The 20,290-nt window shown below is 40.8% G+C and overlaps 1 protein-coding gene and 1 long non-coding RNA gene across 3 annotated transcripts in view; both read left to right on the top strand.

Moving 5' to 3' along the window:
• LOC140541093 (uncharacterized) overlaps positions 1 to 20,290 on the top strand; it is a 44,537-nt gene that overhangs the window by 7,124 nt on the left and 17,123 nt on the right. The window contains exon 3 of one of the 2 annotated variants that reach the window (XR_011977901.1): positions 17,540 to 17,663. The exons of the other annotated variant lie outside the window; for it this stretch is intronic. This is a non-coding gene — a long non-coding RNA (uncharacterized lncRNA). The remainder of the gene's footprint in view (positions 1 to 17,539; positions 17,664 to 20,290) is intronic. 2 annotated transcript variants of the gene reach the window in all.
• On the top strand, positions 1,113 to 2,303 carry sox3 (SRY-box transcription factor 3). Its single transcript, XM_072662989.1, has one exon. The coding sequence runs from the start codon at positions 1,319 to 1,321 to the stop codon at positions 2,288 to 2,290; it is 972 nt and encodes a 323-aa protein (XP_072519090.1). The 5' UTR covers positions 1,113 to 1,318; the 3' UTR covers positions 2,291 to 2,303.

The following is a 20,290-nucleotide window of genomic DNA, read 5'->3' as shown; positions in this document are numbered from 1 at the left end:
AGGGCAATAATGCATCATTATTTTCTTTAGGCTGGTGTTTCACGGGTGGTTGGAGACTCGGATTCCGCTGGGGGAAATCGTTAACGGTGCTAATTATTGATGTTCGCACACAAAAACGTTCATTTCTGATGTGCTTTTGTTATTGTAGTGTAGGCTCGCGTGTCGTTTAATATCAAGTGTGAATTCACGATCAGAGTGCTCAGACTTTATTCCAACAAATATAGTTAAATTAGCCACACATCAGATAGATCTTGGTTAATCTGTGGGAATAATCGGAGTGTTCTATTCTAAATCGAAGTAGATTATTTGTAGTAGAATTTGTAAAACTGCTGCTAATTTGTTCCCACGTACATTAGACTGCGTGAGCAAATTGTATATGTAAATGTTGTATATGACCGGACTAAAATAATAACAAAATATTTATAAAACGCAATATATATGTATAAAACGCAAAGGGAATCAAAAGACGCTCAAAATGTGTTGTCCACTTTTTTGAGGGAAATATTGTACAGAAGAATGCCTGTTTAGAATTTAAACAAGCTCTCCTACAGTTAAGCAAATGGACACATCATTATTTGGTTTGATCTGATTTGCAAAAAGTGAAGTGAATCATATTAATGTTAATCATATTAAACTCTAGCATTAACCGTTAACGACTCCGCGACTTCAAATGTCATTTCTCAATTCATTTCAGTCTTCAGTGTTGGTATTAGTTGTTTTTACCCTTGTCTTTGCATTAAAGTAAACTCAAGTGAGTTTTGTCTTCATTCAACCTGCTGATGGACTGCTTTTAAAGTTCTGCAGAAGTGTGTTGCTGAATAAATGGTGTTAAACCAACACCTTTAATAAAGGTAGCGTTTATTTGCAGTGGAGGCTACATCCCCAAACTCTTTGTAACTCTCCTGAACAAGCCAACCACTGCAGTGGCGAGTGTGTGTGTGTGTGTGTGTGTGGGTGTGTGCGTGCGCGCGCGCGTGTGTGTGTGTAAAGTGCACGGAGTGCTCTGATTGGTCCACGCCGCGGCTTATTGTCATGCTGTCAGTCCCAATCACATGGCCGGGCCTCTATTAACAGCTGAGCTCGGCCTACGAGTTTTGCAGAGTTTGTGAGGCACAGCAGCGAGCCAGAAGGGAGGAAGAGACTCCGCAGGGACTTTCACTTAGACTAATGCAGCTTAAGCTCTTCAGCGCGTAACTTTTGCTTGGTTTTTCGCTGTTTGGCATCTGCTTTAGACTTTTCTAAAGCTTCAGCTGTTTATTTGTTTTTGTTTTTTGTACATTTCTCCCGCATGCGAGTGGCGTGTTAAAAAGTTGTCTCAATGTATAGCATGATGGAAACCGAGATTAAAACCCCCCTGCCGCCGCAGACCAACACGGGCTCGGGGCCGGGTGGGAAGAGCGGCTCCGGTGGTGGCGGCGGAGGAACGGACCAGGACCGTGTAAAGAGGCCCATGAACGCGTTCATGGTGTGGTCGCGAGGCCAGCGGCGGAAGATGGCGCAGGAGAACCCCAAGATGCACAATTCGGAGATCAGCAAGCGCCTGGGCGCCGACTGGAAGCTGCTGACCGACGCTGAAAAGCGGCCGTTCATCGACGAGGCCAAACGCCTGCGCGCCATGCACATGAAGGAGCACCCGGATTACAAGTACAGGCCGAGGAGGAAGACCAAGACTCTGCTGAAGAAGGACAAGTACGCGCTGCCGGGCGCGCTCCTGGCTCCGGGCGCGGGCGCCGTGATGGGCGGTGGAGGCGGCGCAGGAGGCGTCGGGAGCGCAGCGGCAGCAGCGGCCGCGGCGGCAGCGCAGCGCATGGACGGCTACGCGCACGTGAACGGCTGGGCGAACGGCGCGTACTCGCTGATGCAGGAGCAGCTGGCGTACCCGCAGCATCACGGCATGGGCGCGCCACAGCTGCAGGCGCCCATGCACCGCTACGACGTGACGGGCCTGCAGTACCCCATGATGTCATCAGCGCAGACGTACATGAGCGCGGCTCCCACGTACAGCAGCGTGGCCCCCGCGTATGCGCAGCAGGGCGCGGGCGCTGTGGGATTGGGCGGCGTGGGCTCAGCCTGCAAGACGGAGCCCAGTTCGCCGCCGCCCGCCGTCGCCACGCACTCGCAACGCGCGTGCCTCGGCGACCTGAGGGACATGATAAGCATGTACCTGCCGCCCGGGGGGGACAGCGCCGAGCACGCGGGCCTGCAGGGCAGCCGTCTGCACAGCGTGCACCCGCACTACCAGAGCGCGGGCACGGGCGTGAACGGGACTCTACCCCTGACCCACATCTGAAAGACTTTCTGAAATGAGGGGGTCGGGAAGGGTGGGGTGGGTGTTTGGGTTGAAATGGGACAGAATCGGGTGGGATGGGGTGGTGGGGGTGGGGGGGGGTGAAAAGGACTAAGTACTTCGGATACTTGAACATTTATGATTTGCAAAAAAGGAGAAAAAAAAAATTGAAGTTCCGTTTTGTTAAAAAGGTGAAATTATTTTTAATCTCAACGAGTTGTCAACTTTTAAAGAATTTTATGACGACATATCATGGACTGAACGCTGTTTTTTATGTTGCCCTCAAAAAGAAGAAAAAAGCTAACGCAATCAAAACTTCTGTACAGAAGAACTGGACTTCTGACTTTTAAAAATGCCATTAGATTTTCTGTCTATGAAAAAAGGCTCGTGGCTTCGTGAAGAGGCTGTTGTATTTCAGAAAAAGAAAAAAGAAAGAAAAGAAATAAACCCACTGGAGGGAGAGTACGTTCACTCATTCAATGTTTACACTTCGTTTGTAGAATGTCAGTTTTGTTGGCTGTGTCCAAATCTGTGTAGTCTTTTTCGCTCTTCGTTTGTGCGCTAGGTTTTATTGAAATGAAAGAATGTGCTGGTCGCAAGCGCAAAGTTTGTTTTTATTTATAGTACGTTGTTCCTTTTTTTAAAGCTTGTGACGTGTCGTTTTAAAACAATGTCCCATTTTCTGTTTTCTGTTGTGAATCATTTCTTTCTGTGATGTTTGGACAGTATCAGGTTAACCCATTTTGTGGGACGGAGAGTTTTATTTAAACCGACGTTTCTACTTATTTTAAAACCATCCTCTATTCTCAAAATGCCGAATAAATTTGTACAAAAATGAGACTCATGTCAAGAATGTTATTTTGCTCTGAACGGACTGGATCTGGAACTAATCGATCTCTAATCTGCAGATTGTGACTGAGAAATATGCCTTTTAAGAAGCTGAAACACAAACGTGGTGATTTGCAGCGATGTGTTAAATGAAGTGTGTAAAATCTGAATTGAGTCCGACACTGTTGGAGCTTACACTGCTGCCAAAGTAAGCAGAGGTAAAGGTTAACCTCTGCTCTACGCAAAGTTCGTTGAGATGCCGAAAATGACTTTTACTCATCTGCGTTGTTCTTATTCTATTGTGAACCTAAAGCCGAGCGAAGTACTTCTTTAATGACTTTCAGTCTTTGTGAATGCTAATAGAGTATCTGAATGGTCCTAATATCGCATTTGTTCCCCCTGAGGAATGAATAAGCAATCTTTCATATAATGTAGTCTGTGTTGTCAACTGCAGTTGAAACATTTCCAATTTATTTGGTGATTAATAGGCAGTTTATATAAATCTTTATTTGATACATTTAAAAGGAGAAAAGATCTGCTGGTTTTCATTCTCACTTGTTGATTCAGGAAAATACAAAAAAATTAGAAATGATTCAAAGTCAGCTTTATTGCTTAAAATAGACTTTTAAAAGGAACATTTCAAAATCTAAAATATCTAATGGTGTTTATTGCTGTAACTGGATCCACCTTCATCCGTATGTGGTCAGTTAACCCGGGTTAACCACAAGTTAAACAACAGGATGACAATCAATAAATAAACTGATTTTTATTCATATTGATTTTTTAATAAGATTAAGATCATGTCTTTTTTCACACAACAAACAATTAAATATTTTGATCCAATATTCAGTACTTTACATTAATTAGGTACTGACAGGAGATCCTCCTTTATAAAAAGTAGGAATTTTCACTGGATTTCGCTCAATGGAAAACTCTACTTACTCTTAAAAATAAAGGTGTTACAAAGGGTACTGTGAATGATGCCATAGAAGAACCCTTTTTGTTCTATAACATCTTTTTGTCTAAAATTCTTCACATACACATACAGTCCTAAACAAATTAATTCAAGAACCCCAAAAATTGTTCTTTTACGTCATCTCTCAAAGAATCCTTTGCAGCGCCTTGATTTGTAAAAGTGCTCCCTCAGAATCAGCTATACCTAAAGTTAATGACACTAAATAAAAACAAAATATGTTAGAAAAATAATTTCATAGACTAAATTAAACATAATCAGTTGATGTAGATAACTCTTTTCAAGACCTCAGGTTTCCCTTCTACTATATAAACAAAATATGCTCATATTAATAAAGATTCATTAACTGTGAAAAAGTACCCGGGCGACTTAAGTTTGATGTTATTACATTTCTTATGTATAATTAAATGTATAAAATACGTTTGTAATCAATGTGTTACATTATTAAATATTCAATCAACATATTATTTGAAGTTTGAAGAAATCTAAAATGAACTATAGCCTCAATATAATTTTTTAGGTTAAAAAGTTTTTAATGGTTAAAGTTCTGATTCCAGTAATCTGTAGAAAACCTGGAGAAATCTGCTCCTACAAGCAGTCACTTTGGCGAATCAAAGTGACAGCGCGTTGGCTACTGTGCAGTAGCACAATAGTGCTGCTGCACCTGACACCTTCACAGCAGGGTGCTGGGACAGACCCAGGACCTCCTGCTGCAGGGCGCCCTCAGCTCCATTCCCCTGGGCCACGGAGAGGGGCCGAGTGGAAGCTGCCTGGCTTCCCACACTCACCACTGGGTTTGATCTGTGGGCTCATCTCGGCACTGGGATTAGCCCGTTGCACCTCTATGGCATGGCAAAAGATTAGATGGACCTCCCTGCATTCACTTGCTGGGTCTTAAGTCACTCTAGCGCGGTAGCTGCTGCCTGTCAGCTAATCACACTCTCCAGCTCATTTTTTTTTGTTGCAATTAAGCAGCTTTGGTAGCACGGCTGGGCTCAGTCTGAATCTGTGTGCAGCTCTGAGCACAGGAAATAGTACTGCTGGGACATCTGTCTGAGGTGAACTGATTCCAGAGCTTTGCTGTTTCTTTCTGTAAGAACCCTCAGGTGGAGGGGCACCTGATGTACTTTGATGTAACAGTATGTGCTGGTGAGGTCTTTGAGAAGTTCATTGGAGCTGTGCCATAAAACAATTGCATTTGGTTCACTTACAGTTTCAGTGGGAGTTTCTTTAGACAGCTATTTTTGTAAATGAAATGCATGATGCACGTTTAAAGTTACAGAAGTAACTTATTATTCAGACTTATTATACAGTACATTGTTTAAATGCTTATGTTTGAACCGTACGCCCAAGCTAATATCCATTTATGAAATTATATTTTAGATTGTATGGGTAAAATTGGTATAACCAGGTAACTTAGTTAGTGTTAGTCAAAAGTAGCAGCGTTTTGAAAGCTATTTGTAAAAGTCAATTGTAAGTGTATGAATTGACATACAAACATTATCTATCAAACATTAAAGGTGTCATAGCTTTTCCTAAATACCAATATCAATAACATTATTGCAAAAGAATTAAACTCGCAACTTAACTGAACCCCAAAAATAATATTCTTGTGTTTTAATGTGTGCGATCATCAGAAAACTGTCAACTGATTATTAAGGCAAAATCTATCATTCACAGTCTAAGACTGTTTTGAAGAGGGAAATGTGTCTGTGAATGTTTGCAGTGGAATTCCTGTGCTTTAAGATGTACCTCAGTGGCAGAATTCATCAGCACAGATTAGTGGCAACTTCTAATTTGACAAGGATTGAGAATAACATTATTTGTTTTGTTTAAGTTTTGCAGTCACAGCTGAAGCAGTGTGGTGGTAAACCCATGGGCCTCACTCTCTCTGGGCATGGAAACAGTTTGGCAAGGCGAGAGCCACCCTAACCCAAGAGAGGGGCCCACCGATCATTCTGTCTCTCACTCTCTCTCTTTCTCTCTCTCCCCCCTCACTGTCATGTGAAGCACTGCTGTGCCCACTCAGCAAGTGCAGGCATATCCTCACTTCCATCTGCCTATGACCTCACTGGGGCTGTTTGTTTAACCCCCTCTCCAAACCAGCCTAATTACAGCCCAGTGCAGTCGCACACAGCTCAGTCTGTGCTGAGTATGCATGAGAGTAGCGATTCCCCATGTCCTTTCTATCAGAATGTGGCCAATCACCTTTGGTTTCTGATTGCTTCTGGTTGCTAAGATATACGCACATCCTACTTGGTTTAAAATATGTAGAAAAGTATTGTCTAACTAAGTAAAGCAAATAGTTATGCCTGAATTAACTTCCTTTGTCAAGCCTGTCTTACATGTCCTACTGGGAACACCTTGCTTGAAATTGTTGTGTTTATTTGCCATTAGAATCATCCTGCTCCTAGTTTAGAGCTCATCAATCAACCAAGTGGATAAGTGTAAATAGGCAACTGTCTGAACTGGTTCTGTGGTATTCCATGGGTGCCAGACATCGCTTGCGGCCGGGTGGTGTACCAGGGTTAATGTATTGATCAGCAGGGCTTTATGAAGGAGCAGGCTGGCTCCAGGCAGTGCTATCAGGTCTGTCCACTGGACTGAGGCCACCGTTGGCCACGGGACTGACAGGCGAGTGGAGCAGAGTTGAGAGGATGGGGTGGAGGAGGTGGAGGGATGGGTTAATCCCCCCTGAACTGGGGCAGATGTTGTTAACGAGCCCCTCTCAGATCAGCTCCTGCCGTGGGAAAATGGCATCCAATCCTCATGGGGTCAGGGCTTTGAGCTGACCCTTACTGACTCATCCTATCGCGGAGAGCTGGGCATTCTCCTGCACTTTATTTAGGTGGAGGTCATCGCAGACCCATTGGCATTATCATGTATGTCTTTTAGCCTACAGATCTAGCAGGGAATTATTACCTAGCGATAGACCTGACGGTTCACTATTACCTCCACCTTTTACTAGAAAATCTAAACTTCTCTACTCTGACAATACATTAAAGTCTATGACAACTGTTTGTGGCATTGTCCAGAACCATAGCATACATTCTACTGTCTTGCAAACACTGTCTGTGGCCTCAAGATTAAAAGGTTGCAAGCTTGGGGGTATGAATATTTACCATATGCATTTCAGTTTATAACATAGTTTGACAGTTGGAGTTGATCTCAGGCTGAGCATGGGTGGATTTGTGTGTGTGTGTGCCAGCATGCTTGTGCTCTTGCTTTAATGTCTGCTGTTTATAATGGCCATGATTGACTCTCCATAGTGTATCACAACCACAAAGAATGTTGGGAGTGAGAGGTATAAAGGTTGGCTGCTGTTCCACATCAGGTCCAGCCCTGGAGCACAGGAGCAAAAGACTTGCACTAATGTTAGCAAACAGTTATGAAACTCTAATGAACCATTATAAGACATTCTAAGTGAGTCATTTCACCATATAATGTGACATGCACTGTAATTTATGTATTTTTCAAATATCTTCATTCTATGGACAGACTGCTTTTGGCTAGTGTTCAAAGTATTTGTAGAAATTCAGTGAAGGTTATGGCTCTAGGGCACAGTGGTAGTACTTTCATCAATCCAGATATCAGTCAGAATACTACAGAATGAACCGCTTCCATTTTCCTTTATGAAATATCATCAAAAACTAGTACAAATATTATAACATCAAAAACTAGTAAAATATTTGCAAAACCCAAACTATCACTCATACCATACAAAAGCATTCAGTGACTTCTCAGATCACTTACTGTAGTGTTTGTGGTCTATTAAAGAATCCATAATTGTTTATGTAATGAGTTTATTTTAAAACTCTTATTTTAACCCTTAAAAGGCGGTACTTCAAGGATTCTTTTGAAAAGACAATTGTTCATTAAAAGCAATAGTTACAGTCTTATGCCAATGTTTATGCAAGTTGTATTGAATTGGAAATGAGTAAATAGCCTCTATAGCTAATCACAATATTATCAGAATGCACAGTTACTCTGTCTTTGCGGTCTGTGCATTGCAAAAACTGTAAGTAACTGTCAGCCCTAAGTAACTGTCTGAAGATCTGAAAACAAATGTATGATGTTAAGGAATAGCATTTCTTGGGTACTGTGGAAATCTGGAAGACCAAGAAAACTCTGTGCATGTGTTGGTAAGGCAAATCTGAACTTCCAAGAAACTGCATGAAAAGTTAGCCCAGAGTCAAGAGGGTGATGCACAGTGTATGTAAAAGCATTAGCATAATATTCACAACCAGCAATCAACTTTCAAAGGAAATAAGGAACATGCATTTCATGAAAGAACACATTGCCACATGTGAAGCTTGGGGCTGGATCAATCATGCTTTGGGGTTGTGTTGCTGCCAGTGACATTGCACAGGTGGAGAGAAGAATTTGTTCCACAAAATAACAGCAAATAGTGGATGCAAATGTCAATGTCATTCAGGACCCATGGATATCTAAAAAAAGTTACAAGTTACTGTGGTAAGAAAGTTACAGTGGCTGTGTGGCTACTTTATAATTACAACAAAATGTGTCATTTGGCCATTGGTACCCAAACCTCCTTATGAGGCTACATGTAGTCTTTAAACAATCAATGATGGAATAAGTTAATAGGATGTTCAAAGTAGACTAAAAGAATATTCATGAAACATCAAGACACTTTTCTGTCCTTGTCCTAGTTAGAAAACCCATTGACAGGAGACCCATCTCTTTGAGAAGCATTTAAACAAATATTGCATTTATTAAAATATTTTGTAATGTCTTATTTATGTTTTGCATTTATTTCTATCCGACAGTTTAAAAAGTATATTAGATCAAATCTATTTGATCTGTTTGTACTTGCAATGGATACGTTCTCTAGGTGGACAACAAAACACAGTTCAAAGGCACTCTGGATAAAAGCACCTGACAATTTATGCAAATATGAATGTAAATGTATTACGGATACATGAATACATGTGGTAAGAGTGTGGCAAGTTGTTTCCCCACAGGAATTCTGTCATTATTTGTCTTCAGTGTAAAATTACCCTGGGCATGTCATTTGCTGAGTGCTCTTGGGAGGAGTAGTTAAGAACCTTTTTGATGTAGGCTAGAAACAGGTTTCACTGTGCTAAGCTGTAACCCAATGTAATAGTAAAGAATTCAACCTTTGCTGGAAAATGATGAAAAGAGAACCACGCCAGGTGTATTTAAAGCTCCAGCTGGCGTGGCTTTAGGCCTGTTTTGGTGCAGTGTACACTGAAGCATGCAAACCTTATACATCCATCCATACATCTTCAATTGTCTATACATCCTCTTAGCTACTGACCATCTTGTGACATGAGGGTTGAACAATAGAGAAACTGAATGTGTTTAGGAACTGATGTGAGGCACTTATGTCCAGTGACAGTGAAACAAATATGGGACTGTAAAGAGACAATGCAGACAGTACAGAGGTTAGGGGGATGGGGACGAGACAGGCGGAGATTATGGCTCTCATCTAGGCCACAAATATTGATTGGTGTTGGTCATGGCTGTTGAGAAGAAACTGAGATTGACAGATGAACAAAGCCCATTTCACATCTTACCCAATATGACAACTCCTGATCATATCTATATTGTCAGGATTATGGAGAACATATAGGTACATTAGTCTTATTCACCAAACATCTTGAACTCCAGGCTTTGGTTCTCTGAGTTGGAACGCACCAACCATTCCTGCTGTCTTCAGAACCCAGATCTTGTCTGTGAATAGTACGGAAAGCTGCGATCATCCTATGGCAATCTTGTTGGTTTTTGCTTGGGCCTGGTTTATGCTGTTGTTTATTTCTTCATGGTAACTCAATTTTTGACTAGTAGCTATAGTGTATTGATAGATTTTTAAAGGGGTTAGTGTATGTTGGTGTATGTGAGTGTTGCTCTTAATTATATATATTGATTTGTGATATATTGATATACATTCATGACTAATGCATTATTAATAAATGTTTACAACGATAAATGCTCCTTAATTTTGCTGTGTTGAAAATGTAAAAGAAATGTGATTAATAATATAACTAATATGCTTTCCCTAATCTACTTCTTGGAAACATTAAAACACAATTCCCATGGCAACTTAATTAGACCCAACAAATTTCAAAATCAAAAACCCTCTTTGTGGGTCATCTAGTGTTAAGTTACTATTCACGTTCATTGCATCCACTGCTTCGTCTTTATTCCAGGGGTGCAATCAAGCTACTCAGGCACTTTGCTGGAGGTAGAAAGTAGAAGACAAAAATAAATCTCATTCTGAGACACCAGCAGTCGAGTATTCTTAAGTCTTCAACTTTTACCCTGTCTTCCTTTCATCTCATCAAGTGCACTGTGTGGCATTACAGGTTTTGCCTTGAGGCTCTGCTTGTCAAAACGGCATTAAGGGCGTTTTAAAGCTCAGTAAAGCTCCATTTTTAAAGTATTAGCTGAATAATATTTTTCCCAAGTTGCTTGTGTGTTCTGTTTTCCTGGGTTGAGATTTATCAAGTGTTTGGTCACATACGTGCACCTTTACTTTTACCTTTTACATGGGTTGTTGCATTATAGGAATAGGAAGGCACTTCCTCATCATGTAACAATTACTATTAGTGATACTATTTTTGAATATCATAACTAATGTTCTAAATAGAACGTTTCAAAAGCGTAACAGTATAGCTTATTGTGTAGAACACAAGTCTCTCAAGTCAATATGCTCAGATATCAATCAATACATTAAACAGCCTGGAGCAGTATATGTGTTTGTGACTGGTGCATTGTTACAAAATATTATACTTTTATAAGGTTGGAATGGAAACATTGTATGCAAAGCACATTTTCAGGCACTTGCATATGCTATATTGAAAAATGTAAAACCCCTGTATTGTGAATTCTCACCCCCTTTACACAACTATTGCTCAAAAGTGCACATTAGAAAGACAAATATCATTTTTAACATTTTTATGTTAATTGGGCTTTAGTTTGACTTTTGTAATATGCAGCATCATCAGTAGACTACTCTGACAGCAGCTTCACTGTTCTATGTGTCGTTATGGTGTTGGTGCCTGATAATTAGGTTTGCGGCTTCCTTTGGTTTTAAAATTCCATTTATTTGACCGTTAAGTATCTTGGCTTGAGATGTAAAGGAGCCACCATTGCCTCAGGCAAACAACTTGTAAATCGTTGTGTTCTTTAGACATGTGCACTTTTTTGCTTCAAATGCACCTCCAAAACTTGAGGGAACTTTGTGTGCACCCTCCCTCCCTTTCGCCCCATCACCCCTGGCAAATATCACACCTCAGATGCATAAACATGCCTGAGCTGCACACATCAACCCACCCAGGGGGCCTGGCCAGCTATAGAGCCGCACTGTGACACCAATCAGGGACGATGGCGGCCTCCTTTGTCATGCTAACGGGAATTGCCTCTTCTCTTATTCAAATGCTCCCCTTCTCTTTCTCCTTTCCCTCACTCTCCATCCCTTCATCCCCTCTCACTCTTCCTCCCTCCTCGAGGCCAAGTAAATCCATACTAAGAGAGACGAGAGAGAAGGAAGGAAGAGAGAGAGAAAGCGAGCGAGAGAGAGAGAGAGACAGAGCCCCCTGTCCTGTGAGCCACTGATCGGTGGGCCCCTCGCTTGGGGGTCAGCGTGGCTCTCGCCTTGCCGGGCTGTTTCCATGCCCCGCCGAGGCCATTTCATATTTAAATGCTGCAATCAGGCCTGTGACCCACGGGGGGCTTTTTTACAGCCTAGGCCCTGGGTCAGCAGGTCAAGATGCTGATTTAATAGCCGAGGCGATGGGAGAAAAAAGAGGGAAAGAAGTGATTTAGGGCCTGAATGAGTCATAAAAAAGCATTTCTCCTAAGTTGTCATGTAAATGGGAGCGATCTCCCTTAGTTTAAGGCTTTTCCTTTTTTTTTGCCATTTATGTCTTTTCTTCTTTCTCAACCTGACTTTGTACTTATTGGGCTCACTCTTGACTTGTGTTGGTCATGGATGCTAATATGAATGCTCTATAAGGTGTTGCACAAGGTGTTAGGTTTGAAAGGTGATGTTGCCTTATAGCCATATGGTGCCATCTTGTCTGATGGGGCAATTTCTCTTGAGCATCTTGTTATTCCTGTCCCTACAGGTGTGTTACAGCAGATTACATAGAGTAGGTGTGCATGTGTAGGTTGAGTGACGTGGAAATGTCTCCACAAACCATCTCTTATCATGCAACCTCTAAATAGGTTAAAGTGTAGGGTAATGTTTAACAAGTTTTCACACATGCTCACTATCATACTTGCTTTTTTGATGCACCCTTATAACAGGGCCATGGTTCTTTATGTTTCTATCTTACATGTTACTACTTGTCAGATTTTATGTTCTGTGTTTCCAGTGTTTTTAATAAAGCTATACCCTCATAGTCCCAGAAGAGAGCACAGTCTTGGCAAAAAGGCATTCCTTGACTTGTTAAAATGGTAAAAACACTTTTGTTATTACATAGAACCATTTTTTTTACATTTTCTTTGAATAATCATCTAGAAGAAGTACTCCATCATAGAAATGAACGCTTTTTATCAAAGAACCACTGGAGCATTCACTGGACCAGTCAGCGGACATAATTTAAAAGTTGTGAATCCTATACAAATGAGTTTTTCATGAAGTTTTTCATTGTTCTATATATAAAATCATTACCTTTGCTTAGGAACTTTCAAAGCAACCTGCCTTTTAAGAATGTACATGCAAGATATGTCAACATTTAGGAGCCTTTATTTTTAAAACTGTTGAAGTAGTTCCAAAAAATACTTGATACAAGAGATTGATGTACTAACTAAGCTTTTCTATTTTCTCATTAACCAGGTTTGAGTCTCTAAATACTAAAACATTGCATTGATTCTCAGAGAGACCTAAACAGGCTCTAATTCTGCTGGGGTATTTGGCCATCGTTTGACAGGTAGTCATTAGTATTTCAGCTTATGTCTGTTGAGATGTAAAAGAGGGCTTTGGTTGGGAGTGTTTTGCCGCTCATGGAGGGAAGCACAGTGGCAGTACCTCCACTGACTGACGTTAGAGGTCAAAGTTTGAGATTTAAGGCAGCTAAGGGATTTGTATGGGGCCCAGTTGCTAACTCCTCTTTACATTGATTCTGTGAAGTTTTGAAAACCTTTGGAGGTTGACTAAGTGTATGTGTGCCTTGTATATGTGTGAGTTTGTGTGTGAGTGTGTATGTGTTTTTTAACCTAGTCTTCAGTAAGCACAGCTGCATCAGTTGGCTCAGTGTGGCGGTGTCTTAGCCTCTGGTCATTACTGCTCCTCCACTGGCTCTGGAGAAAAAGCTCCAGCAGATCAGCCCACCAACACCAACACCCCCATTCCCTGTGTGTGCAATGGGCCATGGACGGCCTGCTTCAGGCAGAACCTCTCTGTGCACACTTTCTCTTGTGCCATCAGAAACAATAAAGAAGTTTCTTAAATTATTTTTGGCTTGGTTGTGTAGTTCTAGGTAAAACCTAAATTGGTATTGAACCAATAGATTTTTGGAGTTTTTTAGTGAAATAAGATATTTGTAATGCTGAAAAATATATTGGTATGGGTCTTTGACTCAAAACAATAGTGGAACCCTTAATGATGATATAAAAGGTTCTTCATAGAACAATATGTACAAATTCTAACACTAAAAGATCTATTTAAGTTGAGTTATGGAGTCATGGATCTATATACAGTAGAAGTATTGCCTATACTAAAGAACCCTTGAAGAACCTTTTATTAAGAGTGTATGGCATCGCTCCAAAATAACATCTTGGCACTGTTATAGAATAGGGCAGCGAAATCACTCACAACACTGGCCTGAGGGGGTTGTTTAACACTTTGAAACTAAAAAATATGTGGAAATTTAATTAATTTGTTCTGAATGTATAATGCCATACAAGACCATGTTTGGTTCTCCAAAAAGCTTTCAATGGACGGCTCTTTAGACAACCATTTTTTGTAAATATGTGATGATTATTATAAAGTTTAAAGAACTTCCATCTTTATATTAGTATAGAACATTTATATTATGCATAGGTTCTGACCAACTTTATATTGTGCCTTAAATAACTGTGTAATTACACATTCATAAAACATGCAATAACACTGTAATTACTGGTGATGTATTGGCTGTTACAGATAGCGTACAGCTTGTATATTTAAACTTATGTAGCAGCTTTCATTTGAGATGTAATTACATTAATAGCTACAACAGGAAAAGCAGCAATTCACATGAACACAATTGCCCTTATCATTTTACACACGCATAACCACATAAGACAGTATATTCTGTTACAGCTATTGAGATACAGTGTAATTCCATTTACATGTGTTGAGATACATATGTAATTCCACAAGCTGTAAAAGCAAATACATCACCAGTGATTACATTGTTATTGCATGGATTGTTAAGGTGTAACCACACAGTTACTAGAGACATTACTATAAAGCGGAACCAAATTCGTAAGCTTCTTCACCCTCACAAATCTCTTTTCAAATATGGTTCTTTGGGGAACGAAAAGGTGGCATTACTCAGAAAATTCATGGCTTCTTTGTTTTAAGGCTGTATATTGTGATTCTAATCTCGAATGGAATGGTTAAACAGAAATGTGTTGTACAATTAAATGAGTTGATTGATTGTTTTACATGTTCCATGCTGTTCTGTCTTTTATTTGGACCACACAGGTGCACTTGAGAAACATTTAGTAAACATAAATTCACCTGAATGTTTGGCAGCTATGGGCAAAAGAACCATGATTAACACTGTAAACTCTAAAAATGGACCACACTTCAATTCTTCTTGGGTTTATTTTAAAGTAGATATATATCAGTTACTGAATAATAAGTGTTTTATTTAACACCTGAATAATGAACCTGCTGTAAGCACCAATGACTACTAGCTATAACTACAAATTCCACTTATTCAGTGTTTATGATAAACAGCGGTGCCAGCTGAAATAAATTTCATACAATGCACAAGAACTGCACGGTGTGTAGACTACCTGAAAGGTTCCAACATATGCTACTCAGTACTACTACTCAGTAAGCAAGTAAGCGAGCAAGAGAGAGAGATTGATTTAGGATTTTGCATGTTACAACACCATAAAACTCTTATTACCCTACCGCATGCACTTCAAAGACCAGCCAACAGGCTTGAAAAACAACAGCAGTCTAAATAATACTAAATAAGTCTAAATGCTAAATAATACATAAAATTATTGTGTGCTATATTAAATATATGACACAGATAAACAGTAAGCAGTAACAAAGCAAACTGATGCAAACCCAAACATTGCTGCTATTTGAGAAATGATAATAATAACTAACCCATTTCAAAATCAAAATCAAGACATGCAGAAACAAGAGTGATGGCACATTGAGCATGTTTGCCGGATCCAGATGATCAATTATGATTCTCAAAATAACAGACCTTTATAAGCATTGATTATAAGAAAAATAATCATTATTTAACATTAGCCAATGAACGCCTGAACTCTACACCAGAAAACCTACCTGATACTCTAGATTATCAAACAAGCTAGAAATATTACTGTACTATTTGTTTATTCAATGTGTTTGCATCACAACATTGTGAGTGGAGAGTGAACACAGCCAAGAATGCATCTCTTTCTCTAGTATATTATTCAATAAACAAATCCAAATAGTGTGCTGTTGTCACAAATGTAGTTTCAATAGAGAATGGTTTAAATACAATCCCCAAAACAATGTACACAATCATAAAAAAGGTCCACATGGTACACATAGGATTACAACTGCTGGCACCAGTGATAATAAACTATTATGCTTAAATTCAGTTATTTTCAGTGGCTGTATCATTGTTGTGAATGTATCATTCTCTGAAATGAAACTTTTTTTACTCTACTGTAGAAGGAAAACTATTGCATGTTATTGTAGAATTGTCTGACTATTTCTAGTCTATTTGTGATCTATTCATCATATAATGTTTATACAATCTAAGGGACAACCAGTGGTTTAAATGGGGTCAAACATAATATCATTGTAAAATATGATGTATAATAAAACTTTTTATGTGACACTGATGATATGTTCATTTTTTAGGAGAATTGTCAGTTACAACAATGCATGTAGTGTTTTCTGAAAATCTATAATGAAGTTTGACAGAGCTCAGGGGATTTGTCCAGCTGGTCCTCGAGGTCCTCAAGAGTCATAACCCTTTGTGTTTGCTCCCCTAATCCATTCAAAGTCATAATAAGACCAGAAAGTCAGTTAATACCCATGTGGCCAGAGTGATAGCTTTATAATGACTTTAAGATGATGGTTTTCTCATTGTTTCATATGTGCTGACATTTAGCATACACTGATCAGCCATAACATTAAAGCCACTGACACGTGAATTAAATAAAACATTGTGGGCATGAGTAAAAATTTGAAACACTTTGACGAGGGCCAAATTGTGCTGGCCAGATGACTGGGCCAGAGCATCTCCAAACGGCAGATCTTGTGGGATTTTCCTGATATGCAGTAGTTAGTACCTACCAAAAGTGATCCAAGGAAGGATGACTGGTGAACTGGTGACCGGGTCATGGGCACTCAAGGCTTATTGATGTGATCCATGGAGGCTTCACCTCACAACTTACAAGACTTTGCTACTAAAGTCTTGGTGCCCGATACCACAGAGTCCATGTAGACCAGTACAAAGGGAACCTAAACAATGTGGACATTTGTTTTTAATGTTCTGGATGATCTGTGTATTTCTACATAATAGAACCTGCGCGCTTTACATAAAGCCTCCACAAAACACTTCTTTACGAGGTACTGTAGAAGTACCACTTTTAGTTTCTTAAAAAACTTTTCAATAGATGGCTCTTTAAAGAAATATTTTTAAAAATAGATGTGACTATGAAAGGAGGGGGTTCTTTCCAAATCTCCATCTTTTTAAACTACCAGTATTGCAATAGCATTGGGTAGTTCAACATGCTTGGAAGAGAACACTAACCTTAGATGCTTAGTATGACAAGCTAGTAATGGAGGATAGCAAGTCTATCATAGGTTTCCAGATGATAGCGTCAATGATAGCCCCAAATATCTTTCTACATTTTTAAGAAGCTCAACTCTATGCAGGGATTCTACAGTGTACCAATTAGAACCATTTTGGAAGCTCAATTTCCTGAAATGTCTAAGTATGACATGTAAAGAGCCAGTTACAGGTATCATGCTCTTGCATCATGCCCCTGTGTAATAATTTCAGTGCATGAACAGCTACTTTGGGGTCGGGAATGCTTTCAGGTCCTGTCAGAATGCACCCCTGTCGCTACCTCAGTGTGTAACTGTTCTGTCACATGGTGCGTTCTGCAGCATCGCATGCCAGACCTCCCACACTATAATACAGAGCAGAGTCTTCTCATGGCAGAGCTTGTTCTGAAAAGCCTATAAACTATGAGAAAATGGCTCTAAATGGCCTTAATTCTGTCATTAGGTGAGAGAGAGTAACACGGGGATTGGCCGGCCGGCCTGTTCCATATTCAGCAGCTCCGGATGAGGCAGGGGGCCTGCTGGGAAAATGGTGTCGTAATCAGGAGCCCACCGCTCTGCCTGATCAGGTATGAAGTCTCTCTCTGCCTTCCTCAGGATGCCTTGTCCTCATCCTCCTCTCCTTGCTCCGTTGGCAATTTACACTGATCCTCTGCTGCTGTTCATCCTGTTGCTGTCTCTGACCGGAGGCTAAGTTGATGGGAGCAGAGATGATTCTGTTGATTTGAGGAGGGGGATTAAAGGTTACAGCTAGTGGAAAAAGCAGTGAGGTTTTTTTTTTTTGTTCCCACATTTGATTATTCAGGTTGGATGAACTAAATTCTAACCCCATAAAATTCGGATGCCCTTTGGGGGTTATTTGCATATATTTCGGCCCCCCTCCCGTCCTTTCCCAGCTCTCTCTATTTCCCTCCGAATGTCAAAGAGAGGGTGAAGCAGCCAGGCCTGTCTGGCCTTTAAGATGTCACTGTGGTGTGAAATATAGGCGAACAGGCAGTCGCTTTGAAACTCCAACGGAACCCTCCTCCAAACGCACACACACACACACACACACACACACACACACACACACATACATAGTCTCATGTGCAAGTGCACGCACACACACACACACACACATACAGATGGACCCATATTTATCAAGCATCTCAAAGCATGTAAACTGATCTAGGATGAAAACTAGGAAAAAAATGTTTGCTATTTTGAACTGTAAATCAGTTCTTTGACTTGTTGACTTTTAGCAATAGATCAATTTTGGTGCTATATAGGACTATTTGGCAAGGGCTTTCATTAAAAAGTTGTATATTTTATTTAAACAGAAACATTGCCATGGCTCTATACAGCATTCCCACAGGAAAGTCTGGGACTAGAGTTCTAGTGAAAATAATAATCTTGCAATTTGTTTTTTCATAAATTTAAATTTTTCATTCTCAATCACTCAAGCCCAAATTTTTGCTAAAGCCTTTGATAAGCAGATCTAACCTTGAGTCATTTGGACACAAGCTTCAACAGAAAGGAAATGACTAAAATACATTACCATGATCCGTGTCATAGATTTGCTGAAATTTGAATAATGACCTAGACACAGTGACATAGAGTCTTACATAGTTCTTCCTTGAAGATTTCCCTTTTAACACACAATGGCAGCAAAAGGAGTATACACTGAGATACACTGAGCACTGCTTTGAGGATTTGATTGTACAGAGCAAAAAGAGCATTTTTGAGGAGATGTTAGATAATAACCACCCTACCTCATCCCCAACTCATCACAAAAGTGCTGGAGGGAGCACCATCATTCTAGAGAACACAGTTTTACTACTCCACAGCTCAGTACTGGGGGGCCTTATACCCCTATGCCAATAGTCCTATCAGCAATATGTCTTTACAGGGACTAGCCAAGCTGTGTGTGCATTTGCACATCTGTGTACATTAATGTTTCTGAATGCGTTCATTAAAAGGGGTGTCCACAAACATTAGTAGTGTAGCTCTTGTGAGGCTAGTGAGGGCATCCTTGTAAGCACTTCATCATGTGCCATAAGCCATGGAATCATCCTGTATTTACTCCAGAAATGTGATATATCAAACTGAATACAAATATACATTATTGACATGGCAAAAGTAATTTGCATTAGTGCATTTCTAATTAGAGTTTACCAACTTGATCTCAAAGGAGAGAGGTGGATAGGAATGTGCCAACATGAGCAGCTCCTTAAAGTGATACTTTCCTGCAGTTGCTAAACCTGTTGGATTCCACAACCAGTATTCCCACTTGTTAGACATGTCACATTCAGCAGTAGGTTCTAAAAATATGCTTATTTTGAATTGATTTGTCAAGGGGGTTGGTGAGGTGGGGGGGGGGGGGGGCGTGAAATGCTCTAATTGTTCCAAATGAACACTCTCACCCCCGCGTTGTGGATTAATTTTCTGAGCAAAGTCTCTGAGGGCCAGGTTTTAAAATTCCGCGGGGGCTGAGTGCCCGGTGGCCCGGCCTACGGATAAAGAGGGGACCCATATGTAGCTAGGCTCAGTCATGCTTCAGTTGAGCTGCTCTAGTCTGGACCAGGGCAACTGCACACTGTGCAATCCACCATGGAGGGACCCTTGTTTGTTTAGGCTTGTTTTTCTGCCGAGTGCCATGCTCTGCTCAAATGGCAACTTGTTTTGTGCTCTCCATCTGTGTGCGCACGGTACTAAGGGGTGCCAAGAGGGCCCGGCGGGGGGCGGTGGGGTGGGGGGTCCCAGGATGGCATTTAGTCACATGATGTATACTAGTGCAGCTTCATATCCCCCCCCCCTTGTTGGTAGGCCCCCTGGCCCATCTCTCTCCCCGGTGCGCTAGCAGAATGCAGTGTCAGGAGGCCAAGCACTGAGCGCCCATTGTGTGTGCTAAGCAAAGCGGAATGGACGGGTGACAGAAGAGGGAGGAGTCTGGCTCAGGCCTCACAAAGCCCGAGGGCGGGAATGGGGTAGGGAGAGAGGGGGTAGTGGCCGTGGTGTTTTAGAGGGGGGCACTATGCTGCTGGAGCTAAATAGACCAACTCAGCCTTCCAAAACTACATCTATAACCCCTCAGTCCTTCTTCTAACATCCCTGATCTAACTGTGGTCTCTTTCTGAAGCCACCTAACTTCTAAACTTTAGCTCCTAGCTGACTACGTAACTTAGATATTAATGTCATAATACTTACTGAATAATTG

This window comes from Salminus brasiliensis, chromosome 19 (assembly GCF_030463535.1).
Source record: "Salminus brasiliensis chromosome 19, fSalBra1.hap2, whole genome shotgun sequence".
Classification (NCBI taxonomy): Eukaryota; Metazoa; Chordata; class Actinopteri; order Characiformes; family Bryconidae; genus Salminus; species Salminus brasiliensis.
Note: the sequence above shows the minus strand (reverse complement) of the source record. Positions and strands in the feature narration are given on the sequence as shown.

Excerpts from the sequence above, each read along its gene's own strand:
- sox3 (XM_072662989.1), top strand. The coding sequence starts at position 1,319 with ATGTATAGCATGATGGAAACCGAGATTAAAACCCCCCTGCCGCCGCAG.